Genomic DNA, 21,767 nt, shown 5'->3' on the forward strand with positions numbered 1-21,767 from the left:
ACTCCTCTCGCGACCTCCTCCTTTGTTGAGGGTTGCAAGAGAATGACTAGATATGACATGTGAGGGGAGGAGCTATATAGCAGCTCTGCTTGGGTGATCCTCTTGCAACTTCCTGTTGGGAAGGAGAATATATCCCATAAGTAATGGATGACCCGTGGACTGAACACACTTAACAAGAGAAAAATGGCACCTTACAACCCCAATGGCTGGGGCACTCACCACCTCCTGAGACCCAGACAGCTAGCGAAACAGACTCACTCCACGGACAGGAATATGGAAATGGAGCACAGAAGCGTGACTACGCCTCGTCACAAGGTGCACTATGCAGGCCATAGAAAAGCACGCCAAGGACTACAAGGGCTGCGCAGCCTGACAAGAAAGGCCGTTATGTTCCGATCTAGCCACAAGCCCAAGTAACACTACTCATCAGCAGACAGAATTACATAACAAACATGATTAAAGTCCCCCCTGTTCAATAACCCCCCTCAGGAGATATTAACCCTTGATTCCTTATAAAGATAAAGGAGTCCCACTGAGACCCTGACTTCTTCGTTTACATTACTTTATTCACATCATCGAAATAAAATGAAACGATCTTACCGGAATGAACACCATGGAACAGGAACATGGCCCTTCAAGTGTGACAGATAGTAGCCTCGCTTCTGACATGGACTTGAGAGAGGAAAGCAGGCAGTGAAACTCGTCAACTCTGATTGCTAAGGAGCTGTTAATATGAGTCGGGATGGTTTTGCAGAAAGAACTCTCCCTGCATCTCCGGACTAACATTCATCCATGCTCTCACTGAGAGGCTGACATGATTACTTAAAACTCCAGTCCAATTTCGAAGAGTACTACCCTCCATAAGAGACTATATAAAAATCTTACGACACTTCTCTGCCAACCTCCTGTGGCAAAAGGCAAAGAATGACTGGGGGATGAGGGAAGTGGGTGAGGTATTTAAGCCTTTGGCTGGGGTGTCTTTGCCTCCTCCTGGTGGCCAAGTTCTGAATTCCCAAAAGTAATGAATGCAGCTGTGGACTCTTCCCGTTTAAGAAGAAAAAAACCCTATACCGCCGTTCCCAAACATCGCCAACACTAGCTAAACCTATTAACCCCTAAACTACAGTTCCCCAACACTAACTAAACCTATTAACCCCATAAACTGCAGTTCCCCGACATCACCAACACTAACTAAACCTATTAACCCCTAAACCGCCGTACACCCACATCGCCAACACTAACTAAAACACTAAATAAACCTATTAACCTCTAAACCGCCGCCCCCACATCGCCAACACTAACTAAACCCCCCACATTACAACAATCTAAATTAAACTATATTAACCCCTTAACCCAACACCCCCTAACTTTAACATAATTAAAATAGACCTAAATTAAAAAGTTACAATTATTAACTAACTACCTATTTAAAAAGAAATATAAACTTAAAACCTGTGAAATAAAAATAAAAACAGAATTTATGCTTACCTGATAAATTACTTTCTCTTGCGGTGTATCCAGTCCCCGGATTCATCCTTTTCTTGTGGGATATTCTCCTTCCCTACAGGAAGTGGCAAAGAGAGCACACAGCAGAGCTGTCCATATAGCTCCCCCTCTAGCTCCACCCCCCAGTCATTCGACCAAAGGTTAGGAAGAAAAAGGAGAAACCATAGGTTGCAGTGGTGACTGTAGTTTAAACAAAACATTTTTACCTGACTTAAATGTCAGGGCGGGCCGTGGACTGGATACACCGCAAGAGAAAGTAATTTATCAGGTAAGCATAAATTCTGTTTTCTCTTGCAAGGTGTATCCAGTCCATGGATTCATCCTTTACTTGTGGGATACCAATACCAAAGCTTTAGGACACGGATGAAGGGAGGGAACAAGACAGGTACCTTAAACGGAAGGCACCACTGCTTGTAAAACCTCTCCCCCAAAAATAGCCTCCAAAGAAGCAAAAGTATCGAATTTGGAAAATTTGGAAAAAGTATGCAGTGAAGACCAAGTCGCTGCCTTACAAATCTGTTCAACAGAAGCCTCGTTTTTAAAAGCCCATGTGGAAGCCACTGCTCTAGTAGAATGAGCAGTAATTGTATCAGGAGGCTGCTGGCCAGCAGTCTCATAGGCCAAACGGATGATGCTTTTCAGCCAAAAGGAAAGAGAGGTAGCAGTCGCTTTCTGACCTCTCCTCTTACCAGAATAGATAACAAACAAGGAGGCTGTTTGTCTGAAATCCTTAGTTGCTTGTAAATAGAACTTTAAAGCACGAGCTACATCAAGATTGTGTAACAGACGTTCCTTCTTCAAAGAAGGATTAGGACACAGAAGGAACAACTATTTCCTGGTTAATATTCTTGTTAGAAACAACTTTAGGAAGAAAACCAGGTTTGGTACACAAAACTACCTTATCTGCGTGGAACACCAGGTAAGGTGAATCACACTGTAAGGCAGATAATTCTGAAACTCTTCGAGCAGAAGATATAGCTACCAAAAACAAAACTTTCCAAGATAATAACTTAATATCTATGGAATGTAAAGGTTCAAACGGAACCCCTTGAAGAACTGAAAGAACTAGATTTAGACTCCATGGCGGAGCCACAGGTTTATAGACAGGCTTGATTCTGACTAAAGCCTGAGCAAACGCTTGAACGTCTGGTACCTCTGCCAGACGCTTGCGTAAAAGGATAAACAGAGCAGATATTTGTCCCTTTAAGGAACTAGCTGACAATCCTTTCTCCAATCCTTGGGAAAAAATATGCCCCCTTTATATAGCGTTGCAAGGACGTTAAAGCGCTACGAAATGAAGCCTAGGAAAGCAGTTACGCAAAATTATAGAGAAAAAAGGGGAGCTCTAAAATGATGCGTCATGACACCCGCAATACTGATGCGCCAATAGTGACGCATGATACCAAAAACGTTTATTATGGCGCAAAAATCAAATATTTATGATGCGTACTGAAAGGCATGAAAAAGAGGGGTGCAAAAACAATGACGCGTGAACCCGGCACATAACTACACACACATGTGGGGAAAAACGTGCGTGTGCATGAGAAATTTGTGGACGCAAACAAATAACAAGCAAGGGGAATAGTAAGAATCTGTCCCTGGGCCATACATACACAGATACATAGTTAAACTGTTAAACATAGTAAAAAGTGACCAACCCATAGCTGTGAGTGTCTATATATAAAAAATACAAAATATACTTACCTATAGACACTCATCCATTAAATAGCAGACAGCCAAACCAGTACTGAAACATATCAGCAGAGGTAACGGAATAGGAGTATAACATTGATCTGTAAAGGGAGGCAGAAGATGAATCCCTGCAACTGAATTTACAGAGAAGTCATGAAAAGATTTCCCGTGAGGCGAAAACATGATGACATGAGGTAGTACTCCCTTCACATCCCTCTCACAAGCACTGTAGTCTGAGGGGAACCAGGCTTTAATATGCTCTGAAGCGCCTCTCACTGAAGGAACCAAGCACATCATTATGCTTCAACAAACTTGTGTAATGTTTTTTTAAAGCTTCTTTAAAACTGAGGTATGTGTGAGGTGGGGGTGGGGTTATAGGCCTGTGGGGTTTGGTAAATTTTGCCTCCTCCTGCTAGAAATGTGTATCCCACAAGTAACAGCTTGTGGATAACCATAGTTGTATTGCAAAAGCACAACATAAACAAATTATTCCAAAAAGTCTTAGGAACTTACAAATATGTTACAAAGGCCAGTTTTAACGGTTTCTACCTGCCAAGTTTTTCACAAGCTGGTTAAATGGAATGCAAAAGTATGTAAACTGTATGTAAAAATTTGAAATAAGAAAGAAGGCGCCACCATAGTGCAAGATCAATGGTATAAACAAACTTCAAATGCGCAAGTATAGCTGGTACTTACAAGCTCCCAGACACTTGAGAAGTGTCACAAACGCCTTCTGGAACCTTAAGAGTCGTCCAGCTGACTCCCACTCTCGCAGTTAATGATCCACTCTTGGGGGCATACGGATAAATACCGAATGTATTGCTCTCTCCACAGGCTAACAGAACGTAGATGTGGTCTTGGCTTTAGCAGGCTTAGAACTGTGATAAAGGTGGCCTAACCCAGTAGGCAAATTAGCACAGTGGTGCAGGTGTAAATCACACACTTTGTATAAGAACTTCAAAGTGGATTAAAAACTGTTAGATTAAAAACTGTTTAAAAGCAAGTTCGTGTGAACAAAGTCTTAGTAAAAATAAAAAATTCTTTATTTTACAACACAACGTTTCTCGGTCTTAAGTGACCGTTTTATCATGTGTATAATGACATAGTAAAACCACAAACTTTTATCGCCGTTTTCGGGGTCTACTATTGCCCATTGCGCATGCATGGAGGTGTGTCCGAGAACTGTGTCGCCCATTGGCCAATCACGAGGGGGTGTGTTGGGGGCTTTGTGTGTATCATTATGATAGCGGTTGATACCGCGCCTACAGCTGTTAGATGCTGTGTGGTCCCGTATAACTTACATGCAGTCATTTGATGTTATATAACCCATGAGTAATTTAATGATGGCTCAGTAACCGGATTCAAGTCCACGCTATGATACTATATGCATATACATGATAACATATAAATCTAGGTACAATCTCGGCGTATGGGCATACAGTATGTTAACTATTAAAAAACAACAGACCAATAATGCCATTGGCGGCCATAATAAAATACATATAAAAAGATAATATAATTAAATTAATAACAATAAAAGACACAAAAATATACTAGAAGCAAAAATATACATATAGATCATATAATATGATATGAACATCCAGGGTTGAATGATTTAAAATAAATTTCATTGCCGTAACGCTCGATGACCCTGAAACAAGCTGTCAATTTGCCGTATATACAGTCAAACTAGAAGAGAAATTCTCTCATAACGACGATAGCAATGGATACGAATTAAAGTGTATGCTGCCAACTGCTGATTCTCACTTGCAACTAAGTTGTGATATAACTGGCAACAAAGTGTACATATAGGGTACTATAAGAAATGTAACACGTTAATAGTTACAATAAACAATTCCTTGCTATCCAATAGGAATCACATCTTGGGGCAACAATACTAGTCGACAAACCTGCTGGCCAAATATGTCATAGCTGTTGCTATATTTAATCACTTGTGTTCTTAGGATTATATGATTAAATAATGATTAACCTATTTTGCACATATGAAACAAATAGGGGGAAATAATAATTAACCTATTTTGCACATATGAAACAATCTATTTTGGTTAACAGCAAACCATAAAATTGGTTGATTTGCGGGCGACGCAAAAACCCTATCTAACATGAACCTATAAATATAATCCAAAAAGATTGGTGGGGGGCTGGGATGTTAAAATATAATGTAACATATCCTGTCAAATGAATGTTCTTGCTGCTATTAATAATCGAAGTTAATATATAGGATACTCTCTTTTTCATACTACATAGTTGTATAGCTATTGAAGGAATGTTAAAGGGATTGTGAAGTTCAGATAATACTGGCAGTAGACAACCCTTAGGCAAAGACCCCCCTAATGTAATGTAGTTGATTATCCCAGTGTTGTATATAATCTTGTTAAAAAATCTGTACAACATGTACATGGGAATTTTCATAACTGCTGTTATTAACAGTTGATTGTATTAACTTATAAATGTGCAAAAATGATCTATTAAAACAATATTATGGCATGTATTAATGATCTCGGGGTCTAAAAAATGGGGATGTTATACTAACAAATATACAATTAACAGAATTTACAATTTACAAAATATTTGTATAATATAATCAGATTTAGTTGAATGCAGCCATATGGATATTTGCATTTAAGCCATTGGGAGACAAAGTTTTGAGTTTCCATATCCAGAATGTCTCCCTTTGTCTCAAATGCAAAAACCTATTCCTACCCCATTTGGGTACAATGAACTCTAGGGGGGAAATACTAAAGGTATCTGTGTCACCTGGGTGACACTCAGCCGCATGTCTCGGGATACTGTGGTTTTTTATATTCTTGACTATATTTCTCTTATGTTCCCCCCATCTTTTTTTGAGGGGTCTGGAGGTCCTTCCCACATACTGTATCCCACAAATACACTCAAGCAGATAAACCACAAAAGGGGAGTCGCAAGTGAAATGTGTAGTGATCTGGAACTTTTCTTTACTAACAAAAGATGTGAATTCTGTTTTCTTATCATTTGTAAATGCACAGAGTCCACAATTGAAGCGATTACATTTGAAGAAACCTGGTTTCCCTAAAATCTTTTTAGTAGTTGTACTGTTTGCAGGGTCTTTTTTAGTATTAGTACTTGTGTAATGTTTTTTCATTACGATTTTACTGGGTGCCAATTTACTTTTCAGGGTTGGTGCTCTTCTAAACGTACAATTTGGAAAGGAACCTAAATTGTCTTTCAACAAAGGATCACCTGTTAAAATGTGCCAATATTTACTCAAAATGTTTCTAATTTTCTGGTGCTTATTATATTGAGTAATAAAACGCACTTCTTTAGATGGTCCCTTATTGTCCTTCATTGATTTAGTTCCTGCTTCTAATTCTTTATTTGTATAGTTAACAAATAAATCTTCCCTACATTTCTGTCTAGCTTTTAAATAGCTTTCTTCTACCAAAGTGTTGGGGTACTTTTTCTCCAAAAATCTATTTTTAAGTATTAATGCTTGACTATCAAATATGTCTAAACTGGTACAGTTTCTGCGTATCCTGCAGAATTGATTATAATGAATATTATTCTTCCAGGGTGTATGATGGTTGCTCCTATAATTAAGGTAGCTATTAGCGTCGACTGACTTGAAAAAGGTTTTAGTTGTTACTTTTCCCTCTTTATGCCATTCTAATACTAGATCTAGAAATTCTATATTCTCAGTATCCATCTTAGCTGTAAAACTGATACCCATATCATTATCGTTGAGACTATTTACAAAACATTGGGCCTCTGATTTTGTGCCCTCCCAGATGAACAGCAAGTCGTCTATAAAACGACCATAGAAGACCAGATTCGCCCCAAATTGAGATGAGTATATATACTGTTCTTCGAACATCCCCATGAATAAATTTGCAAAACTCGGGGCGAATCTGGTCCCCATGGCCGTTCATTTGGTTTGCAAAAAAAAAACAAAAAAAAAAACCTTTCTTGGTATACAAAATAATTGTTCTTAAGAACAAAATTGATACATTTTAACAGAAATTCTCTCTGTCTCTCTGGTAGATAGATATCTTTCTTGAGATAATGCTCACTAGCCTTAACTCCTAAATGGTGCGCTATATTAGAATATAAGGCTGAGACGTCGCACGTGAGCCATAGCAGATCTCTCTCAGCTTTACGAATATTCAAAATTTTGTGTATAAGATCTGGAGTATCTTTAAGATAAGAGGGCAACATAAGTACTGATTTTTTCAGAAATTGATCTACATATTCAGACAAGTTGCATGTCAGGTTGCCAATGCTTGAAATAATCGGTCTCTCAGGTGGATCCACTAAATTCTTGTGGATCTTGGGGAGATGATAGTAATAAGCTAAATTGGGTGTATATGGAATCAAATAATCTCTTTCTTTTTTCATAAGAATCCCTTCCAACCAACCTGAATCAACTAATTTTATTAGGTTAGCAAGATATTTTTTTGTGGGATTAAATGTGAGTATTTTATAATAATCAGTGTCAAGAAGTAACCTATCCGCTTCTTTTATATAATCAACCATATTTTGCAGGACTATTCCTCCCCCTTTGTCGGCTTGCCTAATGGCCAGATTTTTATTAGAAGCCACCCTTTTTACGGTTATCGAGAATATATCGAACTGTAATACCATTGATATCATTGGAGAACATCCATATTCCACTATCAGCTAAGTTACTGAATCCTTCTGGATATTATTAGTTGGTTTTGGAATTTCTATTCACTTTATCATTCACTGTGATTTTCACTGGAATTTTCATTGATAGGTCCTGTAATCATTAATTTATTTTATATATTTTATATATATCTATATATGTTTTGGCGCACTGTTCATTATTTGTTATAAACTGTGAGTAAAGCCTAATGTGGAAATTTGTGAAACAATATTTTGAACATTTTACAAGTGATTATTATAGGCAACTGTGTAAAAGTGGCCATTGTTAGCAAGAGACTAAAATAAAAAACTAAATTACAATGACATTTGTATTTATTAAAGTAAAAATGTATATGTAACTCACATTTTGTATTTAACATCATAGAGCACTCCACTTGAAATATTTACTGGTGACCATGTTAAAACAGTGTGCATGTTTACAGACGAGAACTTGGGCTTAGGTAAATTACAGCCATCTTGATCTAAAAGACAAAAATATATAGAATTAGTGCATAAGAACAACACTGTTATACTAGCACGTTGCTTTCTTTGCAATTTCGTACTGGAAAACATAATTGTTTTGTCATATAATACCAATTACATTTATTTTTCAAACATGAAAAGGAAATAAATTAAGCCTCGTGCATAGATATATACATATAAAATTGCTAGAAGTTGCAGAAAAATTGCAAAATTTGTATTATTACACCTCCACAGCACCTTGGTGTCACGGTTTTAAAGTGAATGTAAAGTTTAAAGTGCCCGGTTTTTAAAAATACTCATAAAAACAGGGACACTTTCATTCATTAAACTTTACATTTAACCCCTTAATGACCAACGACGTATGGGGTACGTCCTGCAAAAAAATGCAGTTAATGACCAAGGACGTACCCCATACGTCGTTGGTCTTTGAAAGCAGTGGAAGCGATCCTGATAGCTTCCAGCTGCTTTCATGTTATTGCAGTGATGCCTCAATATTGAGGCATCCTGCAATAACTGTTTTTAGCCATCCGATGCAGAGAGAGCCACTCTGTGGCCCTCTCTGCATCGGCTATCGATAGCCATTACCGTTGGTGGGTGGGAGCTCATCCAGGGAGGCGGGTGGGCAGTTATTGGTGGAGGAGGGGGGAGGGATCTTGTGCGGGTGCGCGCACGGGCACGTGCACGAGAGCCGTGCACGCGCGTGCACGTGAGATCAATGCAAACAGCATCAATATGCTGTAGATCTGGAGGGTGGGAGAGAGGACTGGGGAGGGTGGGATTTTCAAATCAAGGCATCTGGGAGAGGGTGGGGGGTTGGATGTTGAGGGGGGGGCAGCTAGACTACAAAAATATTTAATAAAATAAAAAAATTTAAATACATTATTATTTTTCAAACTGGGTACTGGCAGACAGCTGCCAGTACCCAATATGGTGCACAATAAAGGCAGAGGGGGGGGGGGGGTCAAAGAGCTGTTTGGGGGGGGGGGGATCAGGGAGGTTGGGGGCTAAGGGGGGTCCTACACAGCAGAAGAATTTTTTATTTTTTTTAAAAAAAACTAAAACCCCCCAAAAAACTTTTATTTTAGTACTGGCAGACTTTCTGCCAGTACTTAAGATGGCGGGGACATTTGTGGGGTGGGGGAGGGAAGGGAGCTGTTTGGGAGGGATCAGGGGGTCTGATGTGTCAGGTGGGAGGCTGATCTCTACACTAAAGCTAAAATTAACCCTGCAAGCTCCCTACAAGCTACCTAATTAACTCCTTCACTGCTAGACATAATATACGTGTGATGCGCAGCGGCATTTAGCGACCTTCTAACTACCGAAAAGCAACGCCAAAGCCATATATGTCTGCTATTTCTGAACAAAGGGGATCCCAGAGAAGCATTTACAACAATTTGTGCTATAATTGCACAAGCTGTTTGTAAATAATTTCAGTGAGAAACCTAAAATTGTGAAATATTTAAAGTTTTTTTTAATTTGATCGCATTTGGCGGTGAAATGGTGGCATGAAATATACCAAAATGGGCCTAGATCAATACTTGGGGTTGTTTACTACACTAAAGCTAAAATTAACCCTACAAGCTCCCTACATGCTCCCTAATTAACCCCTTCACTGCTGCGCATAATACACGTGTGGTGCGCAGTGGCATTTAGCGGCCTTCTAATTACCAAAAAGCAACGTAGAAGCCATATATGTCTGCTATTTCTGAACAAAGGGGATCCCAGAGAAGCATTTAAAACCATTTGTGCAATAATTGCACAAGCTGTTTGTAAATAATTTCAGTGAGAAACCTAAAGTTTGTGAAAACATTTGTGAAAAAGTGAACATTTTTTTTTATTTGATCGCATTTGGCAGTGAAATGGTGGCATGAAATATACCAAAATGGGCCTAGATCAATACTTTGGGATGTCTTCTAAATATATATATATACGTTAAAGGATATTCAGGGATTCCTGACAGATATCAGTGTCCCAATGTAACTAGCGCTAATTTTGAAAAAAAGTGGTTTGGAAATAGCAAAGTGCTACTTTTATTTAGTGCCCTATAACTTGCAAAAAAAGCAAGGAACATGTAAACATTGGGTATTTCTAAACTCAGGACAAAATTTAGAAACTATTTAGCATGAGTGTTTTTAGGTGGTTGTAGATGTGCAACAGATTTTGGGGGTCAAAGTTTAAAAAAAAATATTTTTTCCATTTTTTCCTCATATTTTATAATTTTTTTAATAGTAAATTATAAGATATGATGAAAATAATGGTATCTTTAGAAAGTCCATTTAATGGCGAGAAAAACGGTATATAATATGTGTGGGTACAGTAAATGAGTAAGAGGAAAATTACAGCTAAACACAAACACTGCAGAAATGTAAAAATAGCCTTGGTCCCAAACGGTCAACAAATGGAAAAGTGCTCTGGTCACTAAGGGGTTAAAGGGACACTGAACCCAAATTTTTTTCTTTCGCGATTCAGATAGAGCATGCAATTTTAAGCAACTTTCTAATTTACTCCTATTATCATTTTTTCTTCGTTCTCTTGCTATCTTTATTTGAAAAATAAGTCATCTGAGCTATTTTTTTGGGTTCAGTACTCTGGACAGCACTTTTTTATTGGTGGATGAATTTATCCACCAATCAGCAAGGACAACCCAGGTTTTTTCACCAAAAATGGGCCGGCATCTAAACTTACATTCTTGCATTTCAAATATAGATGCCAAGAGAATTAAGAAAATTTGATAATAGGAGTAAATTAGAAAGTTGCTTAAAATGTCATGCTCTATCTGAATCACAAAAGAAAAAAATCGAGTTCAGTTTCCCTTAAAGTGTTTTTTATTTTTAATACTTACCTTTACCTTTTTCCTTATTACAGCAGACTGGCGACCCTCCGCCCGCAGCTCCTGTTGTACTTAGCATATCGATGATGAATCCGGCTTCCTCCAATTGCTGCGTGGCCTCACGAGCTGGACACCTTGGGGTTCACCCAATGATTTGAGGAAGCTGGATTCGTCATTGCTGTGCTAAGTACAGCAGGAGCTGCGGAAGGAAGATCGCCGGTCCACTGTCATAAGGAAAAAGGTTTTTTTTAAAAACGCTTAACTGTAACGTTTAATTAATTAAAGTGCCCCTGTTTTTAAGAGTAATTTTTAAAAAAACGGGCACTTTCTCCTTAAAGTTTACGTTCACCCAAACATCTCAGCACTGCTCACAACCCACCCAGACATGCCCACAGACCAACTGTAAACCTGCATATCTACCCCCTCTGATGCATGGCCACCCATAAAGAACCAGTGGGACAATCTCCTGGTATCCTTTTTTGACGGAGTAGCAATACAGTACAGGGAGCTAGCCTAACACATCTGGTCAATCAGCACCTTGCTCCTAGTATGGCTTTGCTGTTTCAAATGCTACCTAGGTGCACTTTTTAACAAAGGATACAAATAGAACATATCAAATTAAATAACTGAAGTAAATTAGAAAGTTGTTTAAAATAACATGATCAATATAAATCATGAAAGAAAAATGTTAGGTTTCCTGTCCCTTTAAAGGGACAGTAAAGTCAAACAAACTTTCATGATTCAGAAAGAACATGTAATTTGAAACAACTTTCCAATTTACCTCTTATCAAATTTCCTTCATTCTCTTGGTATCTTTTATTGAAAAGTAAAACTAGGTAGTCTCATAAGAGCTCAGGAGTGTGCACGTGTCTTTGGTACTCTATGGCAGCAGTGTTTTGCAACATTGTATAACAAAGCTACAAATAATTTAGCAAAATGTTGCTGCACGACATCGATAAATGCCGACAGCATACGCTGTCAGCATTTATCATTGCACAAGCATTTTGTGTGAAATGCACATTCGTGGCCGCTAGCAGGGGGTGTCAATCATCCCAATCATATCCGATCGGGATGATTGCTGTCCGACACCTCAGGGGTGTCAGACGAGTTAATGAGCAGCGGTCTTACGACTGCTGCTTCTTAACTTATGTTTCAGGGGAACCTGAAACTACGGGGTAGATTGTAGCATTCGCTGCTTGATAAATCTACCCCTTAGGATTCCTGTGAGGAACGTGGGCTGCTAATACGAAAAATCAAAGGTTCATTGTATTTTAACCACTGAGCAACATAAAGGGATAGTAAACACCTTGAAATTGTAATATAGAATCAGGGCCGGATTGGAAATAAAAAGCAGTCCAGAAAAATTTGGAGACCAGTCATATTTTTCATTGACTCAGTATAATGCACACAACCCATTTTTCTCAAATGGGATTACTGGGATACTCCTTCCCCCAATATTTTATATCAGAATTATATATTAGTATATATTAAAAAAAGTGCCAGATTGTAGTTCTATAGGCACCCTGCAACCCAGTTGTAACCATTAGTCACCTCTTTAAATTGCAGCTTTTCAGCCCCAGCTGCTACAGCCCACTGAGAAATCTCCTGGTAGGCCAATCCGGCCTTGTATAGAATGTTTAAAGGACCAGTAAATACAGTAAATTTGCATAAACAACAAATGCATGATAAAAATTTAATGTAATAGCACTTAGGGGCCGATTTATCAAATGTCGGGCGGACCTGATTCGCTGTAGTGAAACATATCGGCCCGACGTCGCTAAACGCCGACAGCATACCCTGTCTGCATTTATCATCAAGCATTTCTGGTGAAATGCTTGTGCAATGCCACCCCCTGCACATTCACAACCAATTGGCCGCTAGCAGGTGGTGTCAATCATCACGATCGTATCTGATCGGGATGATTGCAGTCCGCCCACCTCAGAAGTGGTGGACGAGTTAAGGAGCAGCGGTCTTAAGACTCCTTTTTCCGGCAAGCAAGCAATTTTAAGCAATCTTTTAATTTACTTTTTAATTTAATTTAAAGCTTAGGAGCTAGATCATTTTAGGTTCAGCACCCTGGATAGCGCTTTCTTATTGGTAGCTACATTTAACAAACCAATAAGCAAGCATAACCCAAGTTCTGAACCAAAAATGGGTGTCTCTTTACATTCCTGCTTTTTAAATAAAGATACCATGAGAACGAAGAAACATTTATAATAGGAGTAATTAGAAAGTTGCTTAAAATTGCATGCTCTGACTCTTTAAAGAAACAATTTGGGTTCAGTGTCCCTTTAAAAGGTGTTTAGTTTCCTGTTAAATATTATTTATTTTTCAGTTGACATAGTTGACTCATTTTTTATTTTTATTTTTTATCTCAGGTGAGATATGATCACAAACAAGCTCTACATACAATACTCTTCACTGGTGATTTTTTTTTATTCATTAAACTTCATCAAATGTATTTTATCAGTGATATAAGGAAATGATTAGTATTGCCCTCATCAGTTTACATTTTTTAAAGGTCATATAAATAAACTAAATTAATTTTAACTTTGCAGTGCCAGTGGTTGGCTGCCTTATTATGTACCTCTCTGGTTTCTATGAATAAATTCAATTTGATCTTTTAAATCAGATGATCAATCCCCAATCATACTAAATTCTTAAATCTTCTAAAATGTTTTCTATCCCACATCACTATAAGAATCACAGCACTATTCCATAAAAGGTGAGTGGCCAAATATGAATGAAATACAGTCAACAGCAGGAGTGTGTCCTCAGTAAATACAGATGTTTCAGAAGAATATCTAATTTTGGCAAGTGTCTTGATAATAGGAGTAAATTAGAAATTTGCTTAAAATTGCCTGCTTTATCTGAATCATAAGATATTTTTTTGGTTTATTATCCCTTTAAAGTGTAAAATGTTGAAATCCTGATACTTATGGCATTTCCCACTACAATTATTGTTATTTGTTTTTAGTACAATATAAATGGTCCAATTCATAATTAAAAAGCCTAGGAATCTTAACAGAGTTGTGCATGCAAGGTATCCACTGAGGCTGCATAGTCACCAGACTGATGCAGAATGAAGTCAGGAACCACAGACCTGGAACTGGAGGACTTTCCCCACCGTGACTAGGAATGTGAGCGCCAAAGGTCCTACTGGAGTATCTTGTAATGTGTCCTCATAGGTCATGCTGATTTGTTGCATTTCTTTTTGAACAAACAACTGTATAGCTTGCCCTGTATGAACGCGTATTATAGCAAATTACAAGCGCACTACAGTGTCTGATCTTTAAACCTACATGTTAAAAGGAATAACCTATGAATAATTTATATTGATATAAAGATTTTTGCATTCAAGAACAGAAAAACCTTTGTGCACGTGCAAACTGTAAGAATATTTGTTTCTAGCTGAGCTTGTGCACATGAATGAACAATGATTTAAACAAAAGATAAATCTGTGTAGGTGTATTCCATAGTCCAAAGTCATCAAAAAGATGCAGTAATTTTTGCACTGGCTGATATTGCCGATTGTCTGATTCATCAGGAATAGGGTTCAGCTTGTACTTTGGAATACCAACCTATGACTTTATCAGCACTGAAACAGAGCTCAAAAGGAGATCTCTCTCTCATTCACTCTTCCGATCATATTCTAATTTGAGTAAAAACTAAAAAATATGAAAATTAAAAGGGACAGTAAAGTCAAAATTAAACTTTCATGGTTCCGATAGAGAAGTCAATTTTAAACAACTTTCTTGCCTATTTCTATAATCTAGTTAGCTTCATTCTCTTGGTATCCTTTGTTAAAAAGCATGCCTAGGTAGGCTCAGGAGCAGCAATGCACTACTGGGAGCTAGCTGGTGATTTGTGGCTGCATATATATTCCTCCTATGCTTTCAAATAGTTCCCACTGCTGTTCCTTAACGAAAGGAAATCAAGATAATGAAGCTAATGTTATAATAGAAGTAATAGAAAAGTGTTTAAAATGCCATTATCTATCGGAATCATGAAATTAAAATCTGGGCTTTCAGGTCCCTCTAAATAGTAGTGTAACCATTGCTTACATATGTTACATTATAAGGCTGGTTTTCACAGTTTTATTAAATGCACAGAATTAATAAATGAAGAAAAAAAAAAAAACTATAAAATAGTTCTCTCTAACATATGCAAAAAACATCATTTATTCTTAGCTCATAAATTATTGGTGGTGAGAGTCCACAATTCCTTGCTGTTGGGAACTCATCAACTGGCCACCAGGAGGAAGCAAAGACAACCTACAGCTTTAATATCTCTATTACTTCCCTGAACCTCCCAGTCTATTGTATAGCCAAGAATAGGGCAAAAGAAGTAAAAAAAAAGATAGTAGGGTAAAGAGGCGCAAACTAGAACTTCCATCAACTAGGAAATTTTCGTGGACTGTCACCACCAGGAAAGGAAGGAATTTTTCAAGTTAACAATAAAATATGTTTTCTTTTTTTAATGTGGTGAGAGTCCACAATTCCTTACTGTAGTCCACGAAAAAAATGGGTTGGACAAAAATGAAAAAGGAAAGGCAGGCACCTATTTACCAGAAATCACGGCCTGAAGAAAATTCCTTCCAAAAGCCGCCTCTGTGGAGACAAACATCAAAATGCAAACATTTTGTAAATGTATGAGAAGATGACTAAGTTCCACCCCTACAAGAAGTAGATGCAGAACAAGTTGAATATGCTTTAATATGTAAAGGGGTCGACTGGCCCACCTCCAAGTAAGCCCTGTGAATCAAACTCTTAAAAGTGCCATAAAACAGGCTGAGATCTGTGCATATCCTAAAAGGGCTAATTAACTAAAATAGTTTGCATAAAAATTTTTTTTACAAAAATTGCTGGCAAGTATTTTAAAAATATTTTTTTTTAATAAGCAAAATTTGTTACATAGCTATGCTGTCTGGAGAAGTCTGACCCACCCCCCATTATCAGTATTTAGCTTCAGAAACACAGGCATTGTATTTCACAGCAGCTTGTTTGTTTCTTTTTATTGTTATTATTTTCCTTAGTGTAGGATTACCCCCTTACCTTCACACCTCCCTGATCCCTCCCAAAAAGCTCTCTAACCCTCCCCCTTCTAACTAATTCCCTCCATCTTAGGTCCTGGCAGCTGTCTGCTAGTTCCCAGTTTTCTATAATTTTGTGTGTTTTTTAATTTTTTTTAAATAATCTAAAAACATTTTATTCTGTAATGTAGCTGCCCAACTCCCTCCCTCCTCCATCATTTACCCACCTCACCCTCCAAGATCCTTTACCTACCCTATGATCCCCCCATTCACTCTAGGATCCCCCCTCTCCCTCATCACCATCCCTCCTTCCCCCTCCCTGCCACACTTAGCATTTTTTTTCCTGCAAAGCAGCGGTCCCACCCGCTCCTGCCTCTCCCGCCTCCCGCCTGCAGAAACTGCCACCTATACTGATCGTATCATTACTGCAGTATTTGCAAAAGAAAAGCTATGTAATCAAGATATAGTGGCAATGGGAGCAGAAGAAAAATAGTCCCTGAAGTTACATTGAATACAAAAATGTAGCTGTTTACCTGAGTACATTATCTGCTAAGAAATAACTGTTCTATGGGTACAGAACATTTCTTATTTCCCCACCATATATTTTTAAAGAACTACTAAATACAGTAGAATTGCATAATTAATAAGTGCATCATAAAAAGACAATGCAATAACACCTCATTTGAATTTCAAATAATTAGTAGATTTTATTTCTTGCAATTAATTTTTTTATACAATTTTCCATCCCCCTGTATCATGTGACAGATATCAGCCAATCACAGACTACTATACATATACCCTGTGAGCTTGTGCACATGCTCAGTAGTAACTGGTGCCTCAGAAAGTGTGAATATAAAACTACTGGTCACAATTTGATAATGGAAGTAAATTGGAAAGTGTCTTAAAACTGCATAATCTTTCTAAATCATTAAACTTTATTTTCATTTGAGTGTCCCTTTAAATGAATGTTTTAAGCACATTCCCCTACTTTGCAACCTGACTAGCATGTCTGAAAGCAAAAATCTCTGTAAAGCCCTCAACATCTCTTAAGTTACCTTTGTTGCTCAAGTTTTTATGTATACAACTTTAAAACTCTCCCACCTAAATTCAAATATGCTACTTAATTAGTAGTAACAGCCAATCAGCCTTCAATATTTACACATGATCTCCTATTTTCTATTTGCCCAGAGCTCAAATAAGCCAAATCAGGGGCCTACTTTTCTCACATAAACCGCACTCCTATGTTTCATGTATAGAAATGAAGACACTACAAGCTGAGTGTGAGGAATCATGTTGAACTACAGAACTGCATCCAAGTCAGAGGTAGGAGCAGGAAACAGGAAGTATAAGGCAATGCAATATTACCATAAACAAAGAGTCACAGTATTTGGATAATAAATCCATAACATCCTGTTAACGATGCCTCTCTATGTTGCAACTACGCTCCACCTTAAAGCTGATACTTCATCTTTACAGCAGCATTTCACTGCAGCATCTACAAGCCCAGCCTTCGATAGTGAGTGAATGTTAATTTGAGATTGACTACCTATTTTTCACTACTCACCACAATCCAATTTCTACTCACCAATGGCTAGTGGAAATCTGAGCCCTGTATATATATATATATATATATATATATATATATATCTTGGGGATTATGTACTCAGGATAAACAACACGACTGTTTATTGCATAATGGGGGTGTTTTATTATTATTATTATTGGTTATTTGTAGAGCGCCAACAGATTCCACAGCGCTAATATTTAAGCAGGTTATAATACCTTGGGGGGGAAGTTCCGGTGTTCGGTTAAAAAAGCAAACCCAACAAAACAGCAAAACGCGTCACTTCTTGAGACATGGCATCAGCTGTTTGAACATTTCTCATCTAAATGTGCATACATTCATGCCCACACGCGTCAGAGCTTCAGTGTCAAATTTGTGGACAATGTTTAACACGCATGCGCGCAATTTTTAAAGATTTCTATACTCTACCCCGCTATACCGGGGCACTTGGGAATCCCGCAACTTTTCACTAAGCCCAGAGGTCCACCCTTCACATCCCAATCAGAAAAAAATAATAAGTTGATTCCCAAGGTGTAGAGGGGTGCGGTACAACAATCTTTAAAAATCGTGCACATACATGTTAAACACAGCCCAGGAATTTGACACTGAAGAGCCCTGACGCGTGTGGGCAGGAATGTATGACGCGGCACATATGCTCATTCAGATGAGAAATGTTCGCTTTTACAAAGTGATTTCTTTTTGCTTTGAGCGTTGCGGGCAGCCACGTGTTTTGGGAGCTGTAATAGCTCCACACACCTTCCCTGCAAAGCCCATAGGATATCATGGGCATTTATGCTTGTGGGATGTCACTCGTGTGATAGCAGAATACCAAAATTAAATACCCAACAAAGTAACCCTATATAAAATAAAAACTCCAGTAAAACACAAGTACTACACAAGAAAATAGCTTACAAAGATGGGAGGGTTAAGTACTTACATCTGAGAATTTCCTGTTTCTCAGTTCAAGGGTGAGTCTGTTCTTCATGTCCATGGTGGATTAGAAGGGAGATCTACGTGTATGTAAGGGGAATAAACAACGCAAATGATGCTTTCAAAAAAATTCTGCACTATGTAGTGGACAGCGCAAAGCATTACACATCCTCAGCATAAGACATACTCCGCTCAGATTTGCCCACCCCTCTCGACAGAAGCCTGCACGCAAGCTGTGAGCATTTGCTGTGTGTGGTCTTCTATTCCTGCTCACTGCCCTCAAATTCTCACACTACCGCCACACCCCCGCTGGCCGCTATTAAAAAACAAACAAAAAACATAATTTATGTAAGAACTTACCTGATAAATTCATTTCTTTCATATTAGCAAGAGTCCATGAGCTAGTGACGTATGGGATATACATTCCTACCAGGAGGGGCAAAGTTTCCCAAACCTCAAAATGCCTATAAATACACCCCTCACCACACCCACAATTCAGTTTAATGAATAGCCAAGAAGTGGGGTGATAAAAAAGTGCGAAAGCATAGAAAATAAGGAATTGGAATAATTGTGCTTTATACAAAATCATAACCACCACAAAAAAAGGGCGGGCCTCATGGACTCTTGCTAATATGAAAGAAATGAATTTATCAGGTAAATTCTTACATAAATTATGTTTTCTTTCATGTAATTAGCAAGAGTCCATGAGCTAGTGACGTATGGGATAATGATTACCCAAGATGTGGATCTTTCCACAGAAGAGTCACTAGAGAGGGAGGGATAAAATAAAGACAGCCAATTCCTGCTGAAAATAATCCACACCCAAAATAAAGTTTATTGAAAAACATAAGCAGAAGATTCAAACTGAAACCGCTGCCTGAAGTACTTTTCTACCAAAAACTGCTTCAGAAGAAGAAAATACATCAAAATGGTAGAATTTAGTAAAAGTATGCAAAGAGGACCAAGTCGCTGCTTTGCAAATCTGATCAACCGAAGCTTCATTCCTAAACGCCCAGGAAGTAGAAACTGACCTAGTAGAATGAGCTGTAATCCTCTGAGGCGGAGTTTTACCCGACTCAACATAGGCAAGATGAATTAAAGATTTCAACCAAGATGCCAAAGAAATGGCAGAAGCTTTCTGGCCTTTTCTAGAACCGGAAAAGATAACAAATAGACTAGAAGTCTTACGGAAAGATTTAGTAGCTTCAACATAATATTTCAAAGCTCTAACAACATCCAAAGAATGCAACGATTTCTCCTTAGAATTCTTAGGATTAGGACATAATGAAGGAACCACAATTTCTCTACTAATGTTGTTGGAATTCACAACCTTAGGTAAAAATTCAAAAGAAGTTCGCAACACCGCCTTATCCTGATGAAAAATCAGAAAAGGAGACTCACAAGAAAGAGCAGATAATTCAGAAACTCTTCTGGCAGAAGAGATGGCCAAAAGGAACAAAACTTTCCAAGAAAGTAATTTAATGTCCAATGAATGCATAGGTTCAAACGGAGGAGCTTGAAGAGCCCCCAGAACCAAATTCAAACTCCAAGGAGGAGAAATTGACTTAACGACAGGTTTTATACGAACCAAAGCTTGTACAAAACAATGAATATCAGGAAGAATAGCAATCTTCCTGTGAAAAAGAACAGAAAGAGCAGAGATTTGTCCTTTCAAGGAACTTGCGGACAAACCCTTATCTAAACCATCCTGAAGAAACTGTAAAATTCTCGGTATTCTAAAAGAATGCCAAGAAAAATGATGAGAAAGACACCAAGAAATATAAGTCTTCCAGACTCTATAATATATCTCTCTAGATACAGATTTACGAGCCTGTAACATAGTATTAATCACAGAGTCAGAGAAACCTCTTTGACGAAGAATCAAGCGTTCAATCTCCATACCTTTAAATTTAAGGATTTCAGATCCTGATGGAAAAAAGGACCTTGAGACAGAAGGTCTGGTCTTAACGAAGAGTCCACGGTTGGCAAGAGGCCATCCGGACAAGATCCGCATACCAAAACCTGTGAGGCCATGCCGGAGCTACCAGCAGAACAAACGAGCATTCCTTCAGAATCTTGGAGATTACTCTTGGAAGAAGAACTAGAGGCGGAAAGATATAGGTAGGATGATACTTCCAAGGAAGTGATAATGCATCCACTGCCTCCGCCTGAGGATCCCGGGATCTGGACAGATACCTGGGAAGTTTCTTGTTTAGATGAGACGCCATCAGATCTATTTCTGGAAGTTCCCACATTTGAACAATCTGAAGAAATACCTCTGGGTGAAGAGACCATTCGCCCGGATGCAACGTTTGGCAACTGAGATAATCCGCTTCCCAATTGTCTATACCTGGGATATGAACCGCAGAGATTAGACAGGAGCTGGATTCCGCCCAAACCAAAATTCGAGATACTTCTTTCATAGCCAGAGGACTGTGAGTCCCTCCTTGATGATTGATGTATGCCACAGTTGTGACATTGTCTGTCTGAAAACAAATGAACGATTCTCTCTTCAGAAGAGGCCAAAACTGAAGAGCTCTGAAAATTGGACGTTCCAAAATATTGATCGGTAATCTCACCTCCTGAGATTCCCAAACTCCTTGTGCCGTCAGAGATCCCCACACAGCTCCCCAACCCGAGAGACTTGCATCTGTTGAAATTACAGTCCAGGTCGGAAGCACAAAAGAAGCCCCCTGAATTAAACGATGGTGATCTGTCCACCACGTTAGAGAGTGTCGAACAATCGGTTTTAAAGATATTAATTGAGATATCTTTGTGTAATCCTTGCACCATTGATTCAGCATACAGAGCTGAAGAGGTCGCATGTGAAAATGAGCAAAGGGGATCGCGTCCGATGCAGCAGTCATAAGACCTAGAATTTCCATGCATAAGGCTACCGAAGGGAATGATTGCGACTGAAGGTTTCGACAAGCTGCAATCAATTTTAGACGTCTCTTGTCTGTTAAAGACAGAGTCATGGACACTGAATCTATCTGGAAACCCAGAAAGGTTACCCTTGTCTGAGGAATCAAAGAACTTTTTGGTAAATTGATCCTCCAACCATGATCTTG

The 21,767-nt window shown here is 38.5% G+C and overlaps 1 protein-coding gene across 1 annotated transcript in view; it reads right to left on the bottom strand.

Moving 5' to 3' along the window:
* The window catches only part of LOC128656712 (interleukin-20 receptor subunit alpha), a 143,248-nt gene that overhangs the window by 68,019 nt on the left and 53,462 nt on the right, over nt 1-21,767 (bottom strand). The window contains exon 2 of the mRNA XM_053710817.1: nt 8,222-8,339. Within this exon, the coding sequence (XP_053566792.1) occupies nt 8,222-8,339 (118 nt within the window). The remainder of the gene's footprint in view (nt 1-8,221; nt 8,340-21,767) is intronic.

Source organism: Bombina bombina, chromosome 4, assembly GCF_027579735.1.
Source record: "Bombina bombina isolate aBomBom1 chromosome 4, aBomBom1.pri, whole genome shotgun sequence".
Lineage (NCBI taxonomy): Eukaryota > Metazoa > Chordata > Amphibia > Anura > Bombinatoridae > Bombina > Bombina bombina.